Source organism: Acomys russatus, chromosome 22, assembly GCF_903995435.1.
Source record: "Acomys russatus chromosome 22, mAcoRus1.1, whole genome shotgun sequence".
Classification (NCBI taxonomy): domain Eukaryota; kingdom Metazoa; phylum Chordata; class Mammalia; order Rodentia; family Muridae; genus Acomys; species Acomys russatus.
In genome coordinates this window covers 15,130,894-15,152,192 of record NC_067158.1, presented here as the reverse complement: position 1 = coordinate 15,152,192, position 21,299 = coordinate 15,130,894, and the positions used below count along the sequence as shown (strand labels likewise).

At 43.1% G+C, this 21,299-nt stretch overlaps 1 protein-coding gene across 1 annotated transcript in view; it reads right to left on the bottom strand.

Annotated features, from left to right (window-relative positions):
* The window catches only part of Abca13 (ATP binding cassette subfamily A member 13), a 403,635-nt gene that overhangs the window by 293,314 nt on the left and 89,022 nt on the right, over nucleotides 1-21,299 (bottom strand). The window contains exons 20-26 of the mRNA XM_051164717.1: nucleotides 20,602-20,765; nucleotides 20,140-20,219; nucleotides 19,497-19,618; nucleotides 13,560-13,754; nucleotides 10,066-10,230; nucleotides 8,645-8,822; nucleotides 6,835-6,974 (exon numbers count right to left, since the gene is read on the bottom strand). Of these exons, the coding sequence (XP_051020674.1) occupies nucleotides 6,835-6,974; nucleotides 8,645-8,822; nucleotides 10,066-10,230; nucleotides 13,560-13,754; nucleotides 19,497-19,618; nucleotides 20,140-20,219; nucleotides 20,602-20,765 (1,044 nt within the window). The remainder of the gene's footprint in view (nucleotides 1-6,834; nucleotides 6,975-8,644; nucleotides 8,823-10,065; nucleotides 10,231-13,559; nucleotides 13,755-19,496; nucleotides 19,619-20,139; nucleotides 20,220-20,601; nucleotides 20,766-21,299) is intronic.

The following is a 21,299-nucleotide window of genomic DNA, read 5'->3' as shown; positions in this document are numbered from 1 at the left end:
TCCCCAGTTTCTACTCAGCCTACTTCATGTTAGAATGAAGTTGGACAGATGGATTTACGGTTAGATGGATGGACGGGCAGATAAATAGGTGGACACATAAATGGATGGATGGATGGATGGATGGATGGATAGATGGATGGATGGATGGATTTGGAATGGTAGGGTGGTGGGGAAGATGTGGAAGGCTCAGCTTAAAGAAAGCATTGGAGCAACCAGACTTGTCAAGCACACAGGCCTATTTTCTTTAATGGAACGAAGTAAATGAGGCCTGGTCACCTGGAAGGCTGGAGTCTGACAACCTGGCGATCTTTTTGCTATTCTACAGAGTCAGTCTTCCTGAATCCCCCAATATCCTGAGTTTAGTCTCTCAGTGAATAGAACTCATGTTTATGCAAGAGGACCCATGTACTTTTCATCTTCCACTAATGGAATCTATCCTTATATTCATTACAAATCCTTCCTTGGATCTTAGCCTGAACTCTGTTTATCAGTCAATAGAACACATTCTTATTGTAAAGGTCATGGATGCTTTGGTATCTTGCTAGGGATTTTCTATGTAGCTATGCCTAAAGCTTTGTTGTGATAATTGTCCCATGAAAACCTTATATCCGAAGTTTTACTTTGCTTAAATGTGTAAGAAAAATAAACCAGGAGATGAAATTCTGGAAGTTTTGACCCAGTGCCTACAAGGTTGGTGCTGAACCAAGTTTCATTCTTCAGTTCACATAGATTATCTCCACACAGGCTATGTGAGGTCTCTGACAGGAAGAAAGTCTACAGTCCCACAAACAGAACCAGCATGGACTTTGACCCTTCCAGACAGAAGGCATGGGTTGGCATGCTTTCCTTCAATGGGGACTGAATGACCAGATAACTCCAAGAAAGCTGTTGGTTCCAAGATCATGAGTTCAAGTCCTGGCTAGCAATCCTTGAGCAAATGGTCTATTTGATAGAGGTGATATATTTGTATAGTGGACAGAGTAGTAAACCCATCTCTCATGGTGGGTGACATGGCTGACAGTTGGTTGGTTTCATGGTTCCATTCTGTGGCTATGAATATTAACTGGTACAATCGGATCTAAAGGTATAATGGCAGAAGCCCGAACACATTTAGGATCTACAAAGGAGCACTATCCATTCATCTCTACTGACTTGTGTATTATCTAGTCCCACAGAAAAAACACATCCTTAGGCCTTTGGATACTGCTTCCTTAGAGACGTGGTATTTTACAGAGCTTTGAGTCCAACCAGCCTTTCCATAACATGTAATTATTTTACCCTGGGCAACACTGCTGAGTTTCAGTAAATGACTCCGTGTTGGACGTTTTCACCCACCTGAAACCTTGCCCTAGGCTGAGCCACTGAGAACTTGCTCTCAAATCTCTGTTGAGATGCTCACAGTCAGAACGCAGAGTTCTATGAATCCATTTCTTCCACAGGAATCCCTGGGAACCACCTCAGCCTGCCTGGGAGTCTTGTGTGCTTCCTTCAAACACTGCCCTGAACATATTAACAGTCCGTGCAGCTTCTCCTGGCCCTAGCCCAGCCCTGGGCAATGTCTACTCTCTGGCATATTCCACCATTGGTAAGTATCAAAACCAGCTTCTTCATAGCTACTCATCACTTCTTTGTCAGGCTATATGACTATGAAATGATAAGAACAGTCATAGGGGAGGGGACTAAGGGGAAATGGGAGAGAGGAAGGAATGGGAGGATACAGGGATGGGATAACCATTGAGATGTAATATGGATAAATTAATAAAATATATTTTTAAAAAAGAACAGCAATGACTTGTGTTCACCTTTAACCTGTGTAATTCATTCTCTCCCTCTGAGGGACGAGCTTCTAAAGACAGTTAGGGTGGAAGGTCACATCTAGCATTACATTATATATATATATATATATATATATATATATATATATATATATATATATATATAACAAGTACTCCAACTGTTGAGGTGCAGATTGTATATACAGGATCCTTCCTGTTGGGTGCCTAGCATCAAAGATTGGACAATAAAAAGAACCCCAGCAGTGCTGGACCCAAACTTCACTTTGAACCACGGATTTTTATTTAATAGCTAATACACTTGAAAATGCTGATTCCCCCAAACATTTATTATTTTGAATTAATAAAATGAGCTTAATTGTGCTTGGGGGTTTTGTGAGAAATAGGCAAGAAAGTGTTTGGGAGTGTCCATTCTCACACTCAAATCTTTTAAAGTAAGTATTCAATGAACAGTAATTTTACATCTGAGACAATAAAATTACTCATGTCAGACTTCCAGAAGTATGAGAACAGTAACATGGTCCATTTGCCATCCTCTTTCACTCAGATACACTCAGCAAATCAGAAGAAAGACGAGGCTTCTCCACATCATAGTCTGATATTTCAACTCCGAAGCTTGAAGCTAGTCTGTGCACAGGAAGCCTTTGTCCTCCTCTGACCTGCCTCTCTGATTGTGTCTCCACACTGTGGCCACTTACACTGAGAGTAGAAACTGATCTCTATTTACATGGGAATTCATGAAGAGAACACTGAAACTTAGCAGGAAAACGTTGGATAAAACACCAACTGTGCAATCAAACACACCTGAGGATGGACACTGTACTTTCTCCTTTGGCAATTGTCACAATGGTAAGCGTGCACACTTCTGATACTCCAGAGTGTAGATGCACAGACACCTCTGCCTTTCACTGCCATCCAGCTGTGCTCCCTCCAGTGCAATCTGGAACTCCTCAGGCAAGAGAGGTGCCTTCCACTAGGGTGTGTTCTTTTCCAGCCCTAAGGGTGGGCACTTCTCCCATTCCCTGCCATTACTGCAGTCTCCAGTGTTCTCTTTCTATTACTGACCAATCCTCTCTCACTCCCATGCTCTTTATATAGTAATAATCATCCATACCAAACTTGACTAGCTTTTTATATTCTTAGTCTCTTCCTATTACCTATTATTTGGATAATGACAAAATGGACATGGTACTCAGAAAAAGGTAATAAGTGATAAGAAAGGGCCACAAAATCCTCTATGTCACGACCACATCAGCACACCAAGAAGACCACTTCAGTCGTTTTAGGAGGTGACAGAATTGCAAAGCCACAGGAATCAGAAGAGAGAAGGTTGTGCAGGAATACTAATCCTTTTGTCTAATGTCTACTTTTATAAGGTAGATTCTACATTATCATCATGAAGTAACCAGTTTCAGGTGGGTCCAGTTTTCTGGGACCCACGTGGTTTTCACTCTTTGGCTCCGGCTCCCAGCACAAATCCTAATATAGAAATTTCTTGGACTGCAGGGAGAACTGGAAAAGGGCCACCACCCATCAGTCCCCTTGTTCTTCCCTACAGATGTCCTTTGTCTGCAGAAATCTGCTCAGTCACAGGCCACTAGGCCCAAAGAAATAGACAGGTCTAATATCTACTTTCATGACCTCTGAGGAAATGCCTGCCAGAATGAAAAAGACATTCTTGGTTCTCTGGCCCAGGAGGCCTCTTGTGACCAAACAGAAGAGAACACTTGGCTCGAGTCTACAGAAACATTTTAATTAAGGAAACAGTATGAACAGCACTGCCGCCACCTCCTCCAGCTGGCCTTGAAACAAAACCTTCATATTTCAGTGCATTCCACTAAGTCAGCACAGGTTCTTGTTGTCCCCTTGCCTCCTGCTAGCTCTGCAGAAGACACGGGGGAGGGGGACTGTGCCCTGCCCTGGCCTGGTCAAAGGATTTGAATGACACATGTGATGGGCATCCAGATCTCATTTTTCAGATGGAGGAAATGAGTTCTTTTAAGAGAAGCAGTAAGCCTGAGGCCACACAAAATTTGGCAAAGGAGTGCTTAAACCCTGCCTTCCCAACTGGCACATATTTCCCGACTGGTAGATTGCAATCCTTGGTGTCAACCTCCATTTCACAAGTTGAACCATAGAAAATTACCAAACTGCGATAATATTTTTTCCTGTAAAAATGGTAGTTTCCTATGTTCCTACCCTTATAAGGAATAGCAAAGAAGCTGAGACAAAGCACCACCCATAGCTGTCCATCACTGGTCAAGGGTCACTCTGAAAACTGTCCACTTCATGTTGTGCACACAGTTTAAAGTACATCGATATGAACCTAAATGATACAAGTGAATCAAGAGACACAGTTAGCACAAGATGTATGGGGCTGCTGCAGCCAGAACATAGCCTACTACTGTATTATAGCAAAGTGTTTTCACACACAGAAGCCACTCTAAAATAATAATAAACATAGAGTACACCGAACACACAGGACAGTAGCATAATTATATATCATTATCAAATATAGTGCACTGTACACAAGTCTATGGGCTCTATTTTCTACAATGCACCAGCATTATCACAAATACATGAGAAATGCATTGTGCAATGACTTGATGATGGCTACGTCACCAAAGGGCAGCAGGAAAATCTCAGCTCCGTTATAACGTTATAAGGCCACCACCAATTGCATGGCCCGTCACTGGCTGAAATACTTCAGTGGGGAGAATGTCTCCCATTTACAGCTCCAATCATGCAACAGCTCAGATGGCATTGCAGCAAGCATCTCTCTGCTGCGTGGAATATGTGGCCGTGTGTTTAAAGACCAGAACCAATTTTCATGAAACTAAATGGCCATAGTTGACTGCAAGAATAATTTATCCGAGGGACAATGGCCTTAAGTCAGTTTTATGAGTGTGAACATAAGACAGTGCATGGTCTCTGGTGACATTAAATAGGTAGCACAAGACAGGTCACAGTCTGACGACATGTAAACAAGCAGAGCAGACATCCACTTTTATCACTACCTCTAAACCTGAACCAGAGGCCAAGCAAGAACCAGTGAGATCTTGTCTGGTCCTTTTGACACCCTGATTCTCAGAATATTGATGTAATATGTGTCCCCTCTCCAGCCCTGTGTCCAGGGGTCTGACCTTCTACAACAATGGCTGCTACATTTTGTAGAGGTGTCTTTCATTCACATTGTATTAAGGTGTTTCTATATATATTCAATTGTTAGTTGCTGAACCCACAATAAGGTAAATGCTAACATATTCTGGAATTATCATTACTGCTGAAGAATCTCCTGTCTCAATGTTGTGTAAAAATCATTCTCCATCATCTCTGACTGGTCAATAAATAGCCAAACAGCCATGGGGGAGTGGCTATAAGGACAAAGTTGGGCAGAGGCAGCTAAGGAAAGACTAGAGTACTGGTGACAGGGTATGTGGCTGTCAAGTAGGCCAGGTTAGCATATACGGGTTAGAACAGGTGAGAATCTGCCCAGCTATAGGGCTTTAAAGCTTATTATAAATGTAACAGATCTCCGTCTCATTATTTAAGAGCTAGAGCAGGTATAGAACAACACATTAATTCAACAGCATTTCACACTGTACTATTTCTAGTTGCCTCAGCAGTTTGCCTTCTCTTCCATACTTAAGAGGATGGCATCATTGAAAACCACAACACAGCATATATTATGACATAAATATAAATGAGTGACATCAACATACGCCATTATAAAAGTCCATAGTCTTTTTTACAAAATAAAGCTGAGATAGAGACATTTGCAATGAAATTCCTGAACTATGAGAGACCTTATTAAATTCCATACACATGGGGCATCTCCTGGCATGCTTTGGCTAGAGTGCTGTTGGGAGCATCTCTTGCAAGTGTAATGCCAGAATGAGGGCCCTGAGCAGCGCATCGGGCAGATGCAGTAGCAATAGAGGCCAAAATCAAGTATCTAGGTAGCTAGCATTCCATCACAGGAGGTTAGACTTTTGGCAAACATCCCTCCTACAGGGCATTTTAAAGTTAAAAAATAATAAGTTTATAAATACTACAGAGAAAGTGCTGAGGGCTGCACAACCACTGGGCTAAGTGGTAGATGTTAGGGACCCAGGAGACTTGCTGTGATGTCCCACCAAAGTCACAAGGGAAAGAAACCTAGTTCTCTTGAAAGTGTATTCGACCAAAAATAACTAACTCATCGGTTCTATGACCACATAGCATGTTTAAGTTACTGCTAATATTTGAAGCTTGGAGTTTGTCGTTCATGGTGCAGGGTCTTCTGTATTTGAGGATAAGATCAAATTGTTCCTGTGTCCTTGGGAAAGTGACCCTCCATGAGGCCAACAGCCTCACAACCCTTTGGAGACAAGAAAAGACCCCAGGAAAAGATAGCATAATCATTTACAAATAAATATAAGAAAATCCCCCAGGGGAACACACTTTTATGCAAATATTAATAGGAGATCTTCTAGTAATGAGAATAGAGAAACTACACAATATATTAAAAGGTAAGTGAACAAAACTACACAATCTGAGAACTCCTTCTTAGGGATTCTTGTGATCTTTTCATCTCACCTTATTCTCCATAAGGTCGCATAAAACCTCATGGTCCACTTGAAAGACATCACCCACCGAAACGATGTAGGAGGCCAGCCTGTGTGTCTCTGAACTCTCTCTTCAGTATCAGATGCATCAAGTAAAATGGATTCAATTCATTCCCAAAGTTTTCCTGCAACTCTGCCCCCTTACCTGACCTGAAGCTGTCCTCTTTGTAATTGTCCTCAAATGCTGATATTAAAATGCATTAGTGATTCTAGGTAACCCTCCCTTCCTCCAGAGCATTCTTTAAGCTAATTGCTCAGCAAATCCACATGTAACAGTGAGAGTGACAAGGTAATGTCAAGATACAATGAACTGGAATCAGCATAAAGAATGTTGTGTAATACAGTGAATATATTAATCCCAATGCATATGTAAAGATTTCTTCCTGATATGGTGTGCTGTACGGCCTATAAAGATGTTATTTGTTTCAACTTACCTTTTGAATGACCTCATTAATCTCTGGAGAGTTTGGTGTATACAGTATTTTTCCATGCAATACAGGTTTTAGGAAAGACCATACCAGTGCACCATTTGGAGACTGTAGAATTTCCTGATAAAGCTTCAAACAAAATGGTGCTGCCAGAATTAAAAGAGGGGGAAAGGTTAGCAGGTGATCCTGGTAAAGTGTCCAGTTAATAATGGAACTGACATACACATCCACTAGGCCTTAATTTCCAATGAAATGGCTCTAACCTGGAGTAAGGTGGCAAATTTTTCATGTACCTGACTTAGCAGTTTTGTCCCCTAGAATACATCAAGACCCCATCTTCCAGGTGGTTGTCTACAGTAGTGATGCACAGACACTTAACAATGAAATTAGGGATTATTTTTAATGTAGCTTTAACAAAAATATTCTTACTTTAATAATCATAATGTTGACAGTAGAAAAACCTTTTCCTTATGTAGTCACCATGACAAGTCGTTCCTGGATTCTATCTGATAATCCATACAAAACTATCATAATCGCTATGTTTAGTATATTAAATCATACTATGCTGACTCAAACAATTCCTTAGGATGTCTCTTACTAGAAAGCTAATTAATTTCAATAACAAGTCTACTTAAGTTGTCTAAATCCCTAGGTAATACTTCACTGTAATGATTGGTATTACAACATTTGTTAAATGGTAATAACCAGCTCCTATACCCAACATGAGCTGTGAAAGATCAGTGTTATCTCATCTTCATGCCATGATTCATGTGGAATGATGAGAACTGTTTTGATTGTTGTGTTAACTTCATCTTTCCAAAATATCATGAACAGAAAACATTCTTTTATCACAATACAATAAAATTTCCCCCTAAAATATAAATTGACCATATAACTACATATTAACACTTGGATCATTGACTGGAGAGGTTAGTCTATTTTTCATAACTTGTTCTTTAAATTACAAACTTAATAGATATGGGAGCAGTTCTAATCTTAGGAATAATCATGATATGCATAGAGCAAGAAACTTGAATCCAAGAGTCACCAGTGACTCGCGAACTGAGCAAACTCAGGTAAGTAGTGTAATGCTCTCGGGGCTTCTGACATGTCCTCTGGAGAGTGAGGCTTGCATTGTTCTCTAACGGTTTCTGTGATAACCATTTAGGGAAAAAATGCAGAAAGGGTTCAACAAAGATTGGCCCTCAGTGTTAACCAACTGACTGGATAGATGAATGGATGAGATGATGGATGAATGGATGGATAGATGGATGGATGGATGGATGGATGGATGGATGGATGGAATGATGGTTGGATGGTTGGTTGGATGGATGGATGGATGAAGGGTACCTGGATGAAAGAAGGATAATCAGTCAAGATACCCAAATGAAAATCATAAAAAGAAACCAGTATTAGAGAAACAAGAAACAAAAACATATTAAAATTAAATAACCCTACTATATGTCTTCACTACCAAACTGCTCACAATATTTGACAGTAATACAAATTATTCATCAGCTAAGGGATATGCTGGCTTACTGCCAAATGATCCATAAAACCGTCATCAACATTGTTTACCCTAGGGTACTAAAGGGGCTGGGGTTTCAAGTGAATCAAATGTTTTAGACTCAGCTTTTGGAGACACAGCTGGGAAGATTGGCCTGTGGTCAAGGGACTAGGAAAAGTCTACTGGGATCTATCATGGCGGCACTCAGTGCCACCATGTGCCACAGAGGTCAGCCAAAAAGATCATTACTGCCCTGAAGGCCCAGGTGTTACCCTACACACCAGCCGACATAGGTGGCTCTTGCCTTACTTGAGTCATGAGGAATGTTGAACTTCTCTTTGTCATCCTCCAAGAGTTCGTTAACTCTGGGTAAATTGACAAACATGTTAGAGCTGCTGAGGAAGGATGCCTGGTCCTTACAGAGAAGCTTCATCACAGACTGGAAAGAGGAGAAAGCTGAGCTTCTGGCTTGGCCGTTCTGTGGAACCTGAGGACAAGAAAAGCAGCTGCCAGTTACTTAGGATGTCACACTGTTTTCTCCGACTGCTGGAAGCACAGTCCCATATTTGATTGGATACACAAAAGAAAGAATAGACTCTGCTTGAATCTGTCCTGTTGGTGAGAAACCACTAGAATCACTACCATGAATTTTTTCTGGCAAATACATGGTAGAAAAGAAAAATCACACACACACACACACACACACACACATTTGCACACACTCATTAAGACACATTAACATACACATTCATACATATTCACACTCACATACTCTCACATTTGTGTACTCACACATTCATATAACACAGTTATATACATTTACATACACTCAAACACTCACAGTCACAATTATTTTCACACACATCCATGCACACTCACATTCACAAACACTCATACCTATTCATGTATGCATTCGCACCCACACTCAGAGTCGCACACACAACCATTTACAAATATACTCATATGATTGCATTTACACATATGCATGGATACATACACATCCACAGACAGACGTCCACATACCTCCTTGTTTATCCAGTAATAATCCATCAAATAATATGACTATCTCAAATAAGTTAATAGTGTTTGCATGTGTTCACACTGCTAATACTGATTCTTGACTCTAGTCAAATTAACTATCAACTGATGAGTACATGGATATACTATTTACAAGGATTCTTGGAACATCATTATTGACAACCCTGCCCTCTTCCCTCCGCCCGCCCCCCAGCCCCACAATATCCTATTCACTTTACCCATTCCTAGTTGGTTCAATTCCAAGCAGAAAGACTTCAAGCAAAAACTAATATCAAACCACTAACCTAATTCAAGACTGTGTTTGCATTAGGAGAAAATGATCTGCAATTTGTAAGCCAATTATTTATATGTAAATAAATATTCTAAGGTTCTTGAAAGCAATTTGCTCTCGGAATTAAGTTAAATAGACCCTTGAAATCTCGTTCGCGCTAATAATTGACTTAGAAGATTTTTATTTCATTGACAAAGCATGAACTATTGCAGCCTCCACATTTGTGGGACATAGACCAACAGTACTTTCCATGAAGATTTTGGGGCAATGACAGGCCTTACTAACATGTTGTTGCCTCCTTGTCCATATACACTGTGGTCTTATTAAGTTATAGCTGATGGAAGAGAAACAAAGGGAAAAGAGAACGAAGACAAAGAGAACAAGCTGAAACATTTCCCCATCGCGTGGAGATCAAACACACCTGTTGGAAGTCTGGCATATCCAGTAAGGCAGCTATTTTAAATGTATGAAGAAACTCGGGGAGGTATTCAAGGGCATGCTGGGCTCTGACAAGGATGGAGCTGAGGCTGGAAATCACATCCAATAGGGACTTGAGCAGGGCGCTTGCTTCAGAAGGTACCAGAGTCTTACAGGACAGGAAAAAAAAAGAAAAACAGAATAATCAATACTATTTCCACTCTCAAAAGCATCTCTTCAGCAATGAAAACTTGGTCTCTTGATTTTATTCTATCTTGAACCTCAAAGGCGTATTTGTTACACTCTATAAAAATTCTGTGTTGGGGTAGACATAACTGTGTTTTGCAGAGCACATTAAATTATAGCAGCATTGTTAAATTGTAAACCAGCAACGAATTGTTAGAATTTGAATTACTTTCAAAATATTACTTCATATTTTTTAGATTACTAATGTAGAAATTTGAGAAGAGGCTCAAAATAAAACTTTTTTTTTTTTTTTTTTTTTTTTTTTTTTTTTTTTTTTGTCTGACTCTCAGGTACACTCCATCACGGTGCTCCTAGCACCCTGGGGTAATGCATGAGCAAGTGGAGGCCCAGAAAGATAAAAAGCTTCCTGGAGTCCACCAGTAAGAAAAGTTCAGAGCTTCGAACTAGACCAGTAAAGGTGTCCTTAGAAACCTACTTGTGCTCAAGTCATCTGGCACATGACATGCCTCGCCCCTTGTCTTTATATCTCCAGCTACAGAGTGTACATTGCAGGAACTTGGAATCTTTTCTGCCTTGCAGCATCTGCAATATTGCTGCAATTACAATTATACAATGAGGCTCTTTTGGCTGTCTTGAGACAACTTAGCAGGCAACCCTCTGCCCACAGGTGAGAAACATCGGAGCAAGTCCTCTCCCTCTGCAGCTCATCCGCATCCTGAATTTTCAGATCTCCTGACCGGGCCAAGGAGTCTAGTGGTCACTGCTTCCTAATTTTGTTCTCTGGGTTCTGCCGGCTCTACAGTTAATACTTCCCAATGTGCTCTGCTAATGCTCGCCTTCTCAGCACTCTAAGAAAGCAGAGACCGCAGGACCAGGAGAGGGATGATGATTTTGTCACTGCCCTATTCCCCTTTCTACTTAGAGTTGTCATTTAGAAGTGATCCCCCTCAAGGACCTGGGTTTGTGGGAAGAAGTGAGTGGGATTCCAGTATGGGTGGTGTTAACACACAGAGCCTACTTCTGCAAAGGCTTCTGGGATTCTCTGTCAGCAAGTGAGACAGACAGTTCCTGGGTCTTGAAGCTGTACTTGAATCTCAGGGGCAATGCGTGTGCCTGAGCATCACAGAACACCCTCCCATCTCCAAGTGATGTCACATATGAGCAACCTCTCATACATTTGTGTATGAGGAAGGAGCCTGATAAAGTGAGCTATTGTTATTAATGGTAGTGTCACCTTTGTTATGGCCCTGGAAACAGGATTCAATCTAATGTCAGGTTCTTCAAAGAACTCTTAGTAGAGCTGATGGCCCTTGTCCAAGTAGTTCTTGGCCTTTAGAAACATTGAAAGGCCTTTATGGGAATGCTGGATGAGGCATTAAAATGGGCTAATGGATAGACTGGTAGCTAGCTCCTCCAAGGTATAAGGTAAAATTGAAAGAGGAGGCTAGGATGAGCAAATGAAGGGATAAGCTCCTTGACAGGTCAGCTGGAAATATCAAAAAAGTTACACCAATGGAGAGAATCTGTAAAATATGGAGGTAATTTCAGAATGTTTATCCTCCTTGAGACTTTAAAGCCACTTATTCTAAAACAAGAAAAAGGTGTTCTTGGAGACTGTGTATATATGGACGTGAGGACGTGCTGTGGCCAGGTAGATGAACTTTTGCTGGAGGTTTTCTAGACTGACAGGAGGGAAGGAAATCACAAAGGCTAGAAGAGCAAATCTACTCTCTTCTGGACCAAGCCTGACCTCCTGAACACAGAGCAGCAGCCGCCACCTTGCCCTGCTGCAGAGCTGGAGTTCTCTGATGGCAGATGCGACACCTCCTCAGGAGAAAACAGTGCAATGCTGAGGAAGACATGGGGAGAGGGTGCTGGAGATTTAAGTAAAGGTTCCTGTGTGAAATGAGGAAAGCCTTCTAGGGTGGCTGAGGATAAGAAGCAAGGCTGGGATCTGGTGTTGGGGGTGGGAAGGGGGCTGAGCCAGCTCCACCCACTTCCCACCTGTCCCTTCTTCTCCAAGGATGTTACCCTCCTCCTCTTCCAGACTTTTCCTGCTTTGTAGAGGAGTGCTGTAGGGCAGCTAAAGAGCTGGCACCCATAGGAACAGGGAGCTGCTGTATTGCCCTCTCTTCTTTGCCTTCCCACAGCTTCCCTGGTAAAACTGGGCACATGTAAACACACAGGGCCGATAACTCCGATCGTGGTGATGAAGAAGGCGAGGGCCATGGCATGGTATACACAGCACCTGCCTTGGCAGCTTAGGAATGAAGGAGGCCCAGCCCTGCTTCCTCAGACGCTCAGGATGCTCTCTTAGCAAGCAGGGAAATCTGACTGGGACTGGCAACATTTCTTTCTGGTGACTCCTCTTCACTACCTGGCTGTGCTCAATGCCTCGATGGACCTGACCCCATGGACACAATAGAAGCTCTTCTAGAGTCTCCTTTATTTTACAAGATCTAGTTGAGATCCCATTTCCAGGTTCAGCCAACACGACCTGGCCCCAAGTGACTGAGGCTACCACAGAATCCCTCATCAATGGTCCATGCTGCAGCTAGCATAGAAGTCCACGAGCTGTCCCTAGATTTAAGCAGTATGGAGGTCAAAAGTATTTTTACATATGTATAGTACACATGTGCAGATATTTTTCTTGTCATTATTCAAAAGGAAATGCAGTAAAAATGAGCATTTATCAGCTCTTGGGTGTTATGCTTGGTGTAGAGAAGTGAAAGCATATAGAAAATGCTCAGGTTGGTTTTTGACAACTTGGCACAATCCTAGACATATCTGAGAAGAGGAGTCAAATTTGAAAAACAATCCTCCATCAGATTGGCATGTAGGTAAGCCTTGGGAGCATTTTCTTTAAGTAGCTATTGATGCAGGGGGGCTTACTTACTGTGGGTAGCGCTACTTCTGGGCTAGTTGTCCTGGGTGCTCTAAGTAAAGCAAGCTGAGCATGCTATGGGGAGCAAGCCAGTAAGTAAGCAGCACTCCTCCATGGTCTCTGTTCCTGCCTTGACTTCCTTCGGGGTCGTGAAAGTGCCAAGTGAAAGAAACCCTGCCCGTACCTAGCTTGCTTCTGTTCATGGCCCTGGCCACAGCAACAGAAACCTAATGGAGATGGAAGATTATGCTTAGGTTCCACACCTCACACCCTTTCAGATAAGGCACCAAGCTCCCTTGTGTTTGCAGTCTGAGGATGCAGACAACTGCGCACCCAGTGCCAGTGCTTAGTTAGCACAGTCATGGAAGCAGCACCCCTGTTGTGCCCCTGCCTGGCGCAGTCCTTACTTTGTAAATGAAGTTCCTCAGGTTCAGGTTCTGGCCCATCGCCAGGAGCAGAGAGAACACCTGAGAGCCCGGCAGGTTGCAGAGTTCCCTTGTGGCAAACCAGGATTTTTCACTCTTGGGAAATGTCAGCAGGAGACCAAGAACTTCTTCGTCACACTTTCCAGACAACGCTACAGTGAGGACGCTGGAGAGAACCTGTTGTGAGTCACGGGGATCAGACAGAAGCAAGCCTGGTACAGTATGTGCTTCAGACACCCCCCCACCACCACCACCATCGGACCAGTCTGGTACAGTATGTGCTTCAGACACCCCCCACCGCCACCAAACTGCGCTTTCTTACTACACACTGCCACCCAGACCCTGCTTTCTTACCCCCCACTGCCACCCAGACCTGCTTTCTTACCCCCCACCGCCACTCAGACCCTGCTTTCTTACCCCCTACCACCACCCAGACCCCGCTTTCTCAAGGAACACAAACAGCTGGAAACTCAGTGTAATGAAGATTCACTCACAGACACAGTGCCTCTCTTAGCTTTCCATGCTTGTGACAAAATGCCCCAGAAAACACCCATAAAGAAGGAAGGTACATTTTTCCTCATGGTTACAGAGGTCTTGCTCCATAGTCTACCAGCCTGTTACAAGGCACAACGTTTTGGTGGGATGGGCATGGTGGGACCAAGATGCTCACTTCATGGTGACCAGGAAACAAAGACGAGGAAAGCAAGCCTGGCGTCCCAATTTCCCTTTAAAGATATCAAGGCCACAGTCCCTATGACCTAACTTCCTCCAACCAGGAGCCACTTCCTGAAGGTGACCAAATATTTCCAACATGGGCCTTCGGGTGGTAGCCTGGGCCATGCCACAGCAAGGCACAATTCTCTGTTTTGTTTTCAGTATGTTTCAATGGAAATGTTTTTGAAATTGGCAAGTCATTGTCTATCTGCAGCTTCCCTTTGCTTGATAGGCCTGATGCAGAACCATTCTCAGCAGGGCTCCATGGGGCACTCCCCAGCTCTGCCAGCGCCCCTGAGGTGGCCTGGTCCCCAGCACTTGGCACTTGTCTGTCAATGCTGTTTCACTGCTCTTTGCTTTCAGTTTGCTAGGTCTTTCCCTTTTCACTGTTAACATGTAGGAAACTAGTGTTTTGTTGTTTTTTTTTTTTTTTCCTCTCTTACTTCTATATTGAAATAGAGATTTCCAAGCCTTTCATAGTTTGCTTACAAAAATAAAAGCACATAAACTCTTAAGAAGGCACTGAAGACAGAGTCTGTTTATACTCCATTCGTATTCCATGACACTCAAGGACTAGGTGCCCCTTCGGTGGGGCTAATCTTTCAGTTACTGACTGACCTTATAATAAATTACAAAGAAAATAAAACATGAGTGACTAGACACCTTACTGCATGTTTATAGCTAACATAAACTGCTCTGAAATGTCCTGGCCAACTGAGGCCCATTGTGTGAACCCTAACAAGAAAAGATAGTGTCAAATTAGACTTGTAGTCAAAGAGGGCATATTGGGTGCTTCCGTGTGCTACAGAGTCATTAAGAGACAATACAGTATATCAGTCAGGGATCCCCTGAGATACTAAAATTAACACATATACACACACACTCACACACACACACTCACACGCACACACTCACACACACACACTCACACACACACACACACACACACACACACACACACACAGTGGGGGTGGGGAAGAAATTCATCTACAAACTAAGAAAAACCTGGATTTAGGAGCTGAAGAGATGGCTAGCCGGACAAAGCATTTGCTGTGGAAACAAGAAGAATAGCGTTTGGATGCCAGCGTCTATGTAAACAGAGCCATGGCACTGGGGAGCTAGAGAGAAGAGATGCCTGGAACAAAGCTGGCTTCAGGATAGAACTTGGCTGGGAAGGGGACACATGCAAACATAAGCCCACAACTCCAAAGGAGCTGCTCCCAGCTCTGTGTCTCCCCATGAAAGTCCTCCCACACTTCTGAGAGCCTCTGTCCCTCCTCTTTCCAATGTGTCACTCAGTGGTGCCAGATCTTAGAGGTTAGGGTTATTTCTTAGAATTTGTTTGAGGGTAAAACTGCTCATCCTGAAATTTTTGGCTTCTCACTAACCAAATAAAAACGCTCCTACTTTGAGCCTCACAGCACCACCAAAGGGTGCCACCCAGTTGATTTGTTGACACTCCTTTTGTGACTTTACATTTTTACTATTTATCCTTTTAAAATATTATCATGACTGTTTTTCCTTTTGGGGGGTTTTTGTTTGGTTTGGTTTGTTTGTTTTTATTGGAAAGATGCCTGCATCAAGTAGCACAGATGAGGACTATAAAGCTAAGGAAACACTGTTGCTCGGTTAGAGGCATGAACTGTTTCCATTCAGAGTGCCACAGGCAACTCAGGCTTGGCTCATGTCCATACCTTGAGCTCTCAGAGATAACCATGCTGTGCTTTTCGTGTATTTCCTATGTATCCGTGTTTGACTTGGAAATCTACAGGGAAAACAGGAACCTGGGGAGTTGTTTCCCCACACGTGGCATACATCTCATCCACGTGGGCATTTTCTTGATTTAGAACTAGTAATGATTCCCCACGAGAGCCAATAAGCACTTTCAGCAAGAGCTGCACACAGACGGGGGGCCATCGGTTGAGGGCAGGTATGAGGGTGTGTGTGGCTCTGCCAGTTATCAAGTTCCTATTTGTATACACTGAGGTAGAGATAAAATGTGAGCAGGCTGGGAGGAGCTCTGCGCTCGCTCTTTGTGTTAGCAGCAAGGAAATACTGATAGCAATGCAGTCGCCATGATCTATGAGAACAGTAACTATGTTGATTTGAGGTTTGAATGCCAAGAAAGCAAAATCCGATCAAATGGGGAAAACTGACCCCACATACTTTAGTGAACATTGCTCTGCTCTGGGGCTAGGGCTGAGCTCAGAGCTACTGACATGGTAAAGAACCAAATAGAAGAGAGGAACAGGAGAGAGCAGCAGACAGCTGTGGGACTCAGTCTAGTACTGAGGTCCTGCTTGAAGTCAGTGGTGAAGCCAATGTTAGAGGGGTCTGATCCAAGCTCACACTCTATGACTTGAAAGATACTGGATTTCCATCTAAAAACTCCACGTAAAAGTGTTCATGTTCTCACAATACTAATAAGAAGACCCAACGCCTCCAAAGGTTGCTTGGGAGAATTGCAAACGGGAGGCTCTGAGAAGCAGGCGGTAGGTATACGGTGTTCGGTAATGCTCCTTAGGGTATATTTGCAATGATCAGCCAAAGTGCACCTTTCACTAGGGTACTTCAAGCAAATGAGAATAGAAATTGGATAGAATCATTAAATTGAAAAGGACATTTATGTATAAGACAGCCAGGGTATGGGAGAAAAGAGGGGAAGAGGACAAAGAGGGAGAGGGAGGAGCAAGGAAAAAGGGAGAAGAGCTACTCAATTCCTTCTGTGTTTCCACACTGCTGAACAGATCCACCTCACAGTGGAAAGGTGTCACTGGGCTCCCTGCACACTGGGACATGCTGCTCTAGAGCACTGAAATGAGCAATGGGCAGATATCGCCCAGGAGAAGGCAGAAGGGGATGAAGCTCATCGGGCTAGATAAACTTCAGGATCCAGCTCATCTCAAGAGTGGGAGATGTTGGGTTTTGATGAGATGATGCTGAGGCTCAAGAAAGGAATCCAGAAAGAGAGGAACTGTCCACGTGAACCCTGGCAAGGAAGGAAAGCAGCCAGACCCACCAGCCTGCCCTTGCCTTCTTCAGCATTTCAGTATCTCCACGGCGATGGCTCAGTCTCCCAGCTCCAGCTCCAATGGCCCCTGCTCAGGCAGGCTTCCTATGACTGCCTGTCCCCATCACAGTGTTGCATGTGTGTCACGGGACTTCTTATTGTCTTCTTTACACTGTCAGCATTGCATGTTTAATGAGCCATCCTCATAGAAGGTTGGCTCCATAGAGCAATGCCTTTGGTGAGCCGCAGCTAAGAACCGTGTTTGATGCATGGGAAGATCTTGAGTGGACAACAGGAAGAGCAAGCAAAGGTTTCTGAAACTTCCCAAGGGACCAGCACTCCAAAACGTATCTTGTAGGGCACCCACAGTTTGGAATTTGTCCGATGTGATATATGTGTAAACTGACTAATAATACTCTGGGAAAGAAAACCAGAGACAAACAAAAGGAGATGGGAGTGCAAACAGGAAATGGACATCATCTTGATACTCTAAGAGAAAACAGGGCCCAAAGTGCCATCCCCCAAGCGGCTGTGGATATGTGTGTTGGGTATATATGTACACACAATAAAGTGAATAGTCTCGGCTGTTTGAACAGTCAGAATGCATTTGCTTAGTCTCCATCCAAAGACCATCTACTTAGGTGACCACAGTGGTTTACAGGCATGCAGAGAAATGCACACAGATCGGGGGTGGCTGGGGGGGGGAACTCCCCAAAAGCATCTGTGCTGTAATTGTCACTGCATAACCCACCAGCTCACTGGGCAGCCCCTCTCACCATAGAACCTCAGCGACACCTGGTGGCTGCTTGCTTCTAAGCAGGCAGCAAAGCCAAAATCTCTGCTCAAACCAAACTGGAACTTAAGCTGTGGACCTTGAAAGCAATGAGTTTGTCAGCAATGCTTCTATTCAGGCTGCCTTGCTCAAGTTTTCAAGCCACTGCTCCAGATTCTTGTGAGAGGTTCCACAGTGCAGTCGCTATCTCCCCTGAAGGTTGCCTAGTTGGAGAGATGTTCGCACAGCTCCACTCTGCCGAGCTCTCTTCCCTCCTTAGCCCCACATTCCCACAGGCATGTGGTATCTAATGAGGTGCAATTGATCCTTTTTATTGAAAATGGATACTGCCTTTCTTGTGATGAGTAAATTTGTGATGCTATAGTTTGCACTTCAGATCCCTGGCTTTTCATCTATTTCATACTTAATTTAGATTGACTGTTAATGAGTCTACTTACTAAGCTTGCACTGAGCCCCAATTAGTCAGAATTAACATGAAATTAAATTTATATCAGAGCCTTAGTGATTGTCAATTGAAGCATTCATGCATAAGCTGCTTTCTTGACTCTCTACAGAGGAAGGCAACCGTGTCCCCTAAAGGTACAAAAGATTGTCTAAGAAAACTGAAAGCGTTTGCTATAGCCAACATGGGGGCCATTTGCTCCCCTCTCTTCTGATAAGCAATACCCCTAGCACCATTTCAACAAGTTAAGAGATAAGTAACATAAGGCCCCCCCTCTCCCCCTTCCTCACCCTCTCCCAGCCCCCTCCCTGTCCCTCTCCCTCTCTCTTTCTCTCTGATTGTTTGTTTGTTTGTTTGTTTGTTTGAGACAAGATTTCTCTGTGTAGCCATGGCTGCCCTGAATTTCCTTTGTAGATAAGGCTGGCCTCGAACTCACAAGATCTGCCCGCCTCTGTCTCCCCAAGTGCTAGGATTGCATAAACCACTCCTTTTTTTTTCCCCAATTCTTTACCCAACACTTCTCAGCCATACTAGGGAAGCCCAAGCCTGCTCATCTGTTATGAGTCACACCCATACCACATGACCAGAGCATACAGTAAGCCCCATCATGGTAGATTACATTTAACTGGCTTTGTTTGGGGACTTGAGATTTATGACACATGTGGAACCATACAAAACCTTAATGAACTTTATGCATCAGAATAAGAAACCACTAAAATAAATGTTGCCAACAATGTTGTCCCTTTTTGTCCCAAACGAAGGTATTGTTCCCACATTGTGTCATAAGATGTTGGCATCCTCCAGTTCCCTGCTTGCTCTCATGTGTTCCTCTGGTTTCAGCTACATCTTTTATATAGACATTCATTTCTCCAGTTACGGAAGGGAGAGGAGGAGACAGGGAAAGGCTGCCAGGGCACCTGCAGCTGGGAGGGGTCCCTCGGCACAAAGCCATCCCTGTACCTTTGTGTGGGAAATGTTGGCTTCTAAGATGCTGTGGATGGTTTCCTCTGAGATGTGGAAAAAGGAGAGAAAGTCCTTGGTTAATTTGGTGACGTTCTTCATCAAATCCTTTACTTTTACATCTGAAGAATACACAAAAGGAACAGAACGTTCATAATAGATTTTCAGAATTTTTATTGATTTAAAACAAAACTTTATTTTTGTCACCTAAATAAGAAGTTTCCCTCATGCAGTCCAGCTTGTAGTCGATACTAACTTAAGTTTCATCTTACTCTTCTAGGGAAATCTGAGATCACTTCTTGTTTATGTAAATAAAATCCTCTTGTTATGTTGGGTTTTGTTTTGTTTTGCTTTTAGACAACATACAGCACAACTCTTGCTTCTTGGATTTTTACTATGTTAGAATAAAATACTGCATTTTATTTTTACTTAGGTTTTTTTTTTAAATGAAATGTAATCACATCATTTCTCCCCTCTCTCCTCCCTCCTAACTTTCTTACATCCCCCACTCACTCTCAAATCCAAGCCCTCCTCTTCTCCACCAGGATAGCACAACTCTCCTTTTGTACGTTTTATTTTAATAATATGTTGTACTGAAACACTAAATGTGATTTTTAATCAAGCAAGTTTGGAAGCCACATACCCTCTGTGACTGTGAAATTGCTTAGAAATGTCATAACAGGAATCTTTGACATCCAAGTCTCCTCGAGACTTTTGGTCAACCTAAAGTGACAGAAAACTAAAATTAGACGAGATAAAACACCAGCAGCAATGTTGGAATGAATAACCTTGCCTCGGTTCCAGCAACCAGGCTGGATAACACGGGGTCTCTCTCTGATAAATGGACACACTCTGTCCCCTGATACTGTCTGTGTGTGAATTTCCTCAACACCGGGTTTCCAGTGTGTCCTTGCTCAGCCCAGCCCAGCAAATGCATCAGGGTGATGACAAGATATTCGTGATAAACAGCCTCTTATAGATGTGGGAAATAGATCAAATAGACCATGTTGTATCAGAGAAATTAACGTAGCCATAGGTAACATAGGCACACATCTTTCTGAGCATTGAGGATACTGGGGAGGGCACAAGAGTGTATTATGCACACCTGTGTATGTGCTGTTGAACTATTCCCACCATGGGCTGGCACGTACAGCCTTGGGTAGAAGCATTTTCCAACTTGCTTTTGAAGCCTTTCAGAGCAGTGGGAAGACTCCCGCTGAGCCACTCACAGTCCTGCTGATTGGGTGAGGTCCACATCTTTGCAATTTCCTAGAAAACACAGCAGTGATAGAAATCATAGTATTTATCTGCTCAAGGTTGAGGCTGGTTTGCAGGGAAATGCAGGCCTCTGGTTACTTCCCGAATCATTGAACATTCCCATTTCCTCTGCACATGTGCAGAAGTAGACCAGAGCAAGAATGCTCTGCTGTAAGAGGACAGAAAACAAGCCATACCATGATACCAGGCACGTAGATTCCGAGAGCCTGCTTCCCAATGCCTCTTGACCAGTCAGAGTTCAATAGGGGGAAATGCCAACACAAAAAAGATGGCCACAGACCTGGAAACATGTTGAAAGACATAGAGTGGAGGGCAGATGTATGAGGTCTGCACTGTCAATCATGGAAACGCAAATACAACCGGGTCTCCTCAAATCTTCTAAGTTGTCTATTGTTTATAAGACAAGGAATGGTTATGTTGAAAACAGGGAGAAAACAAAACCTTTGTACATCACTGGTGGGAATGTTAAGTAATACCACCATTAAAGAGGACAATATATGAGTTCCTCAAAGCTGCTATACAATC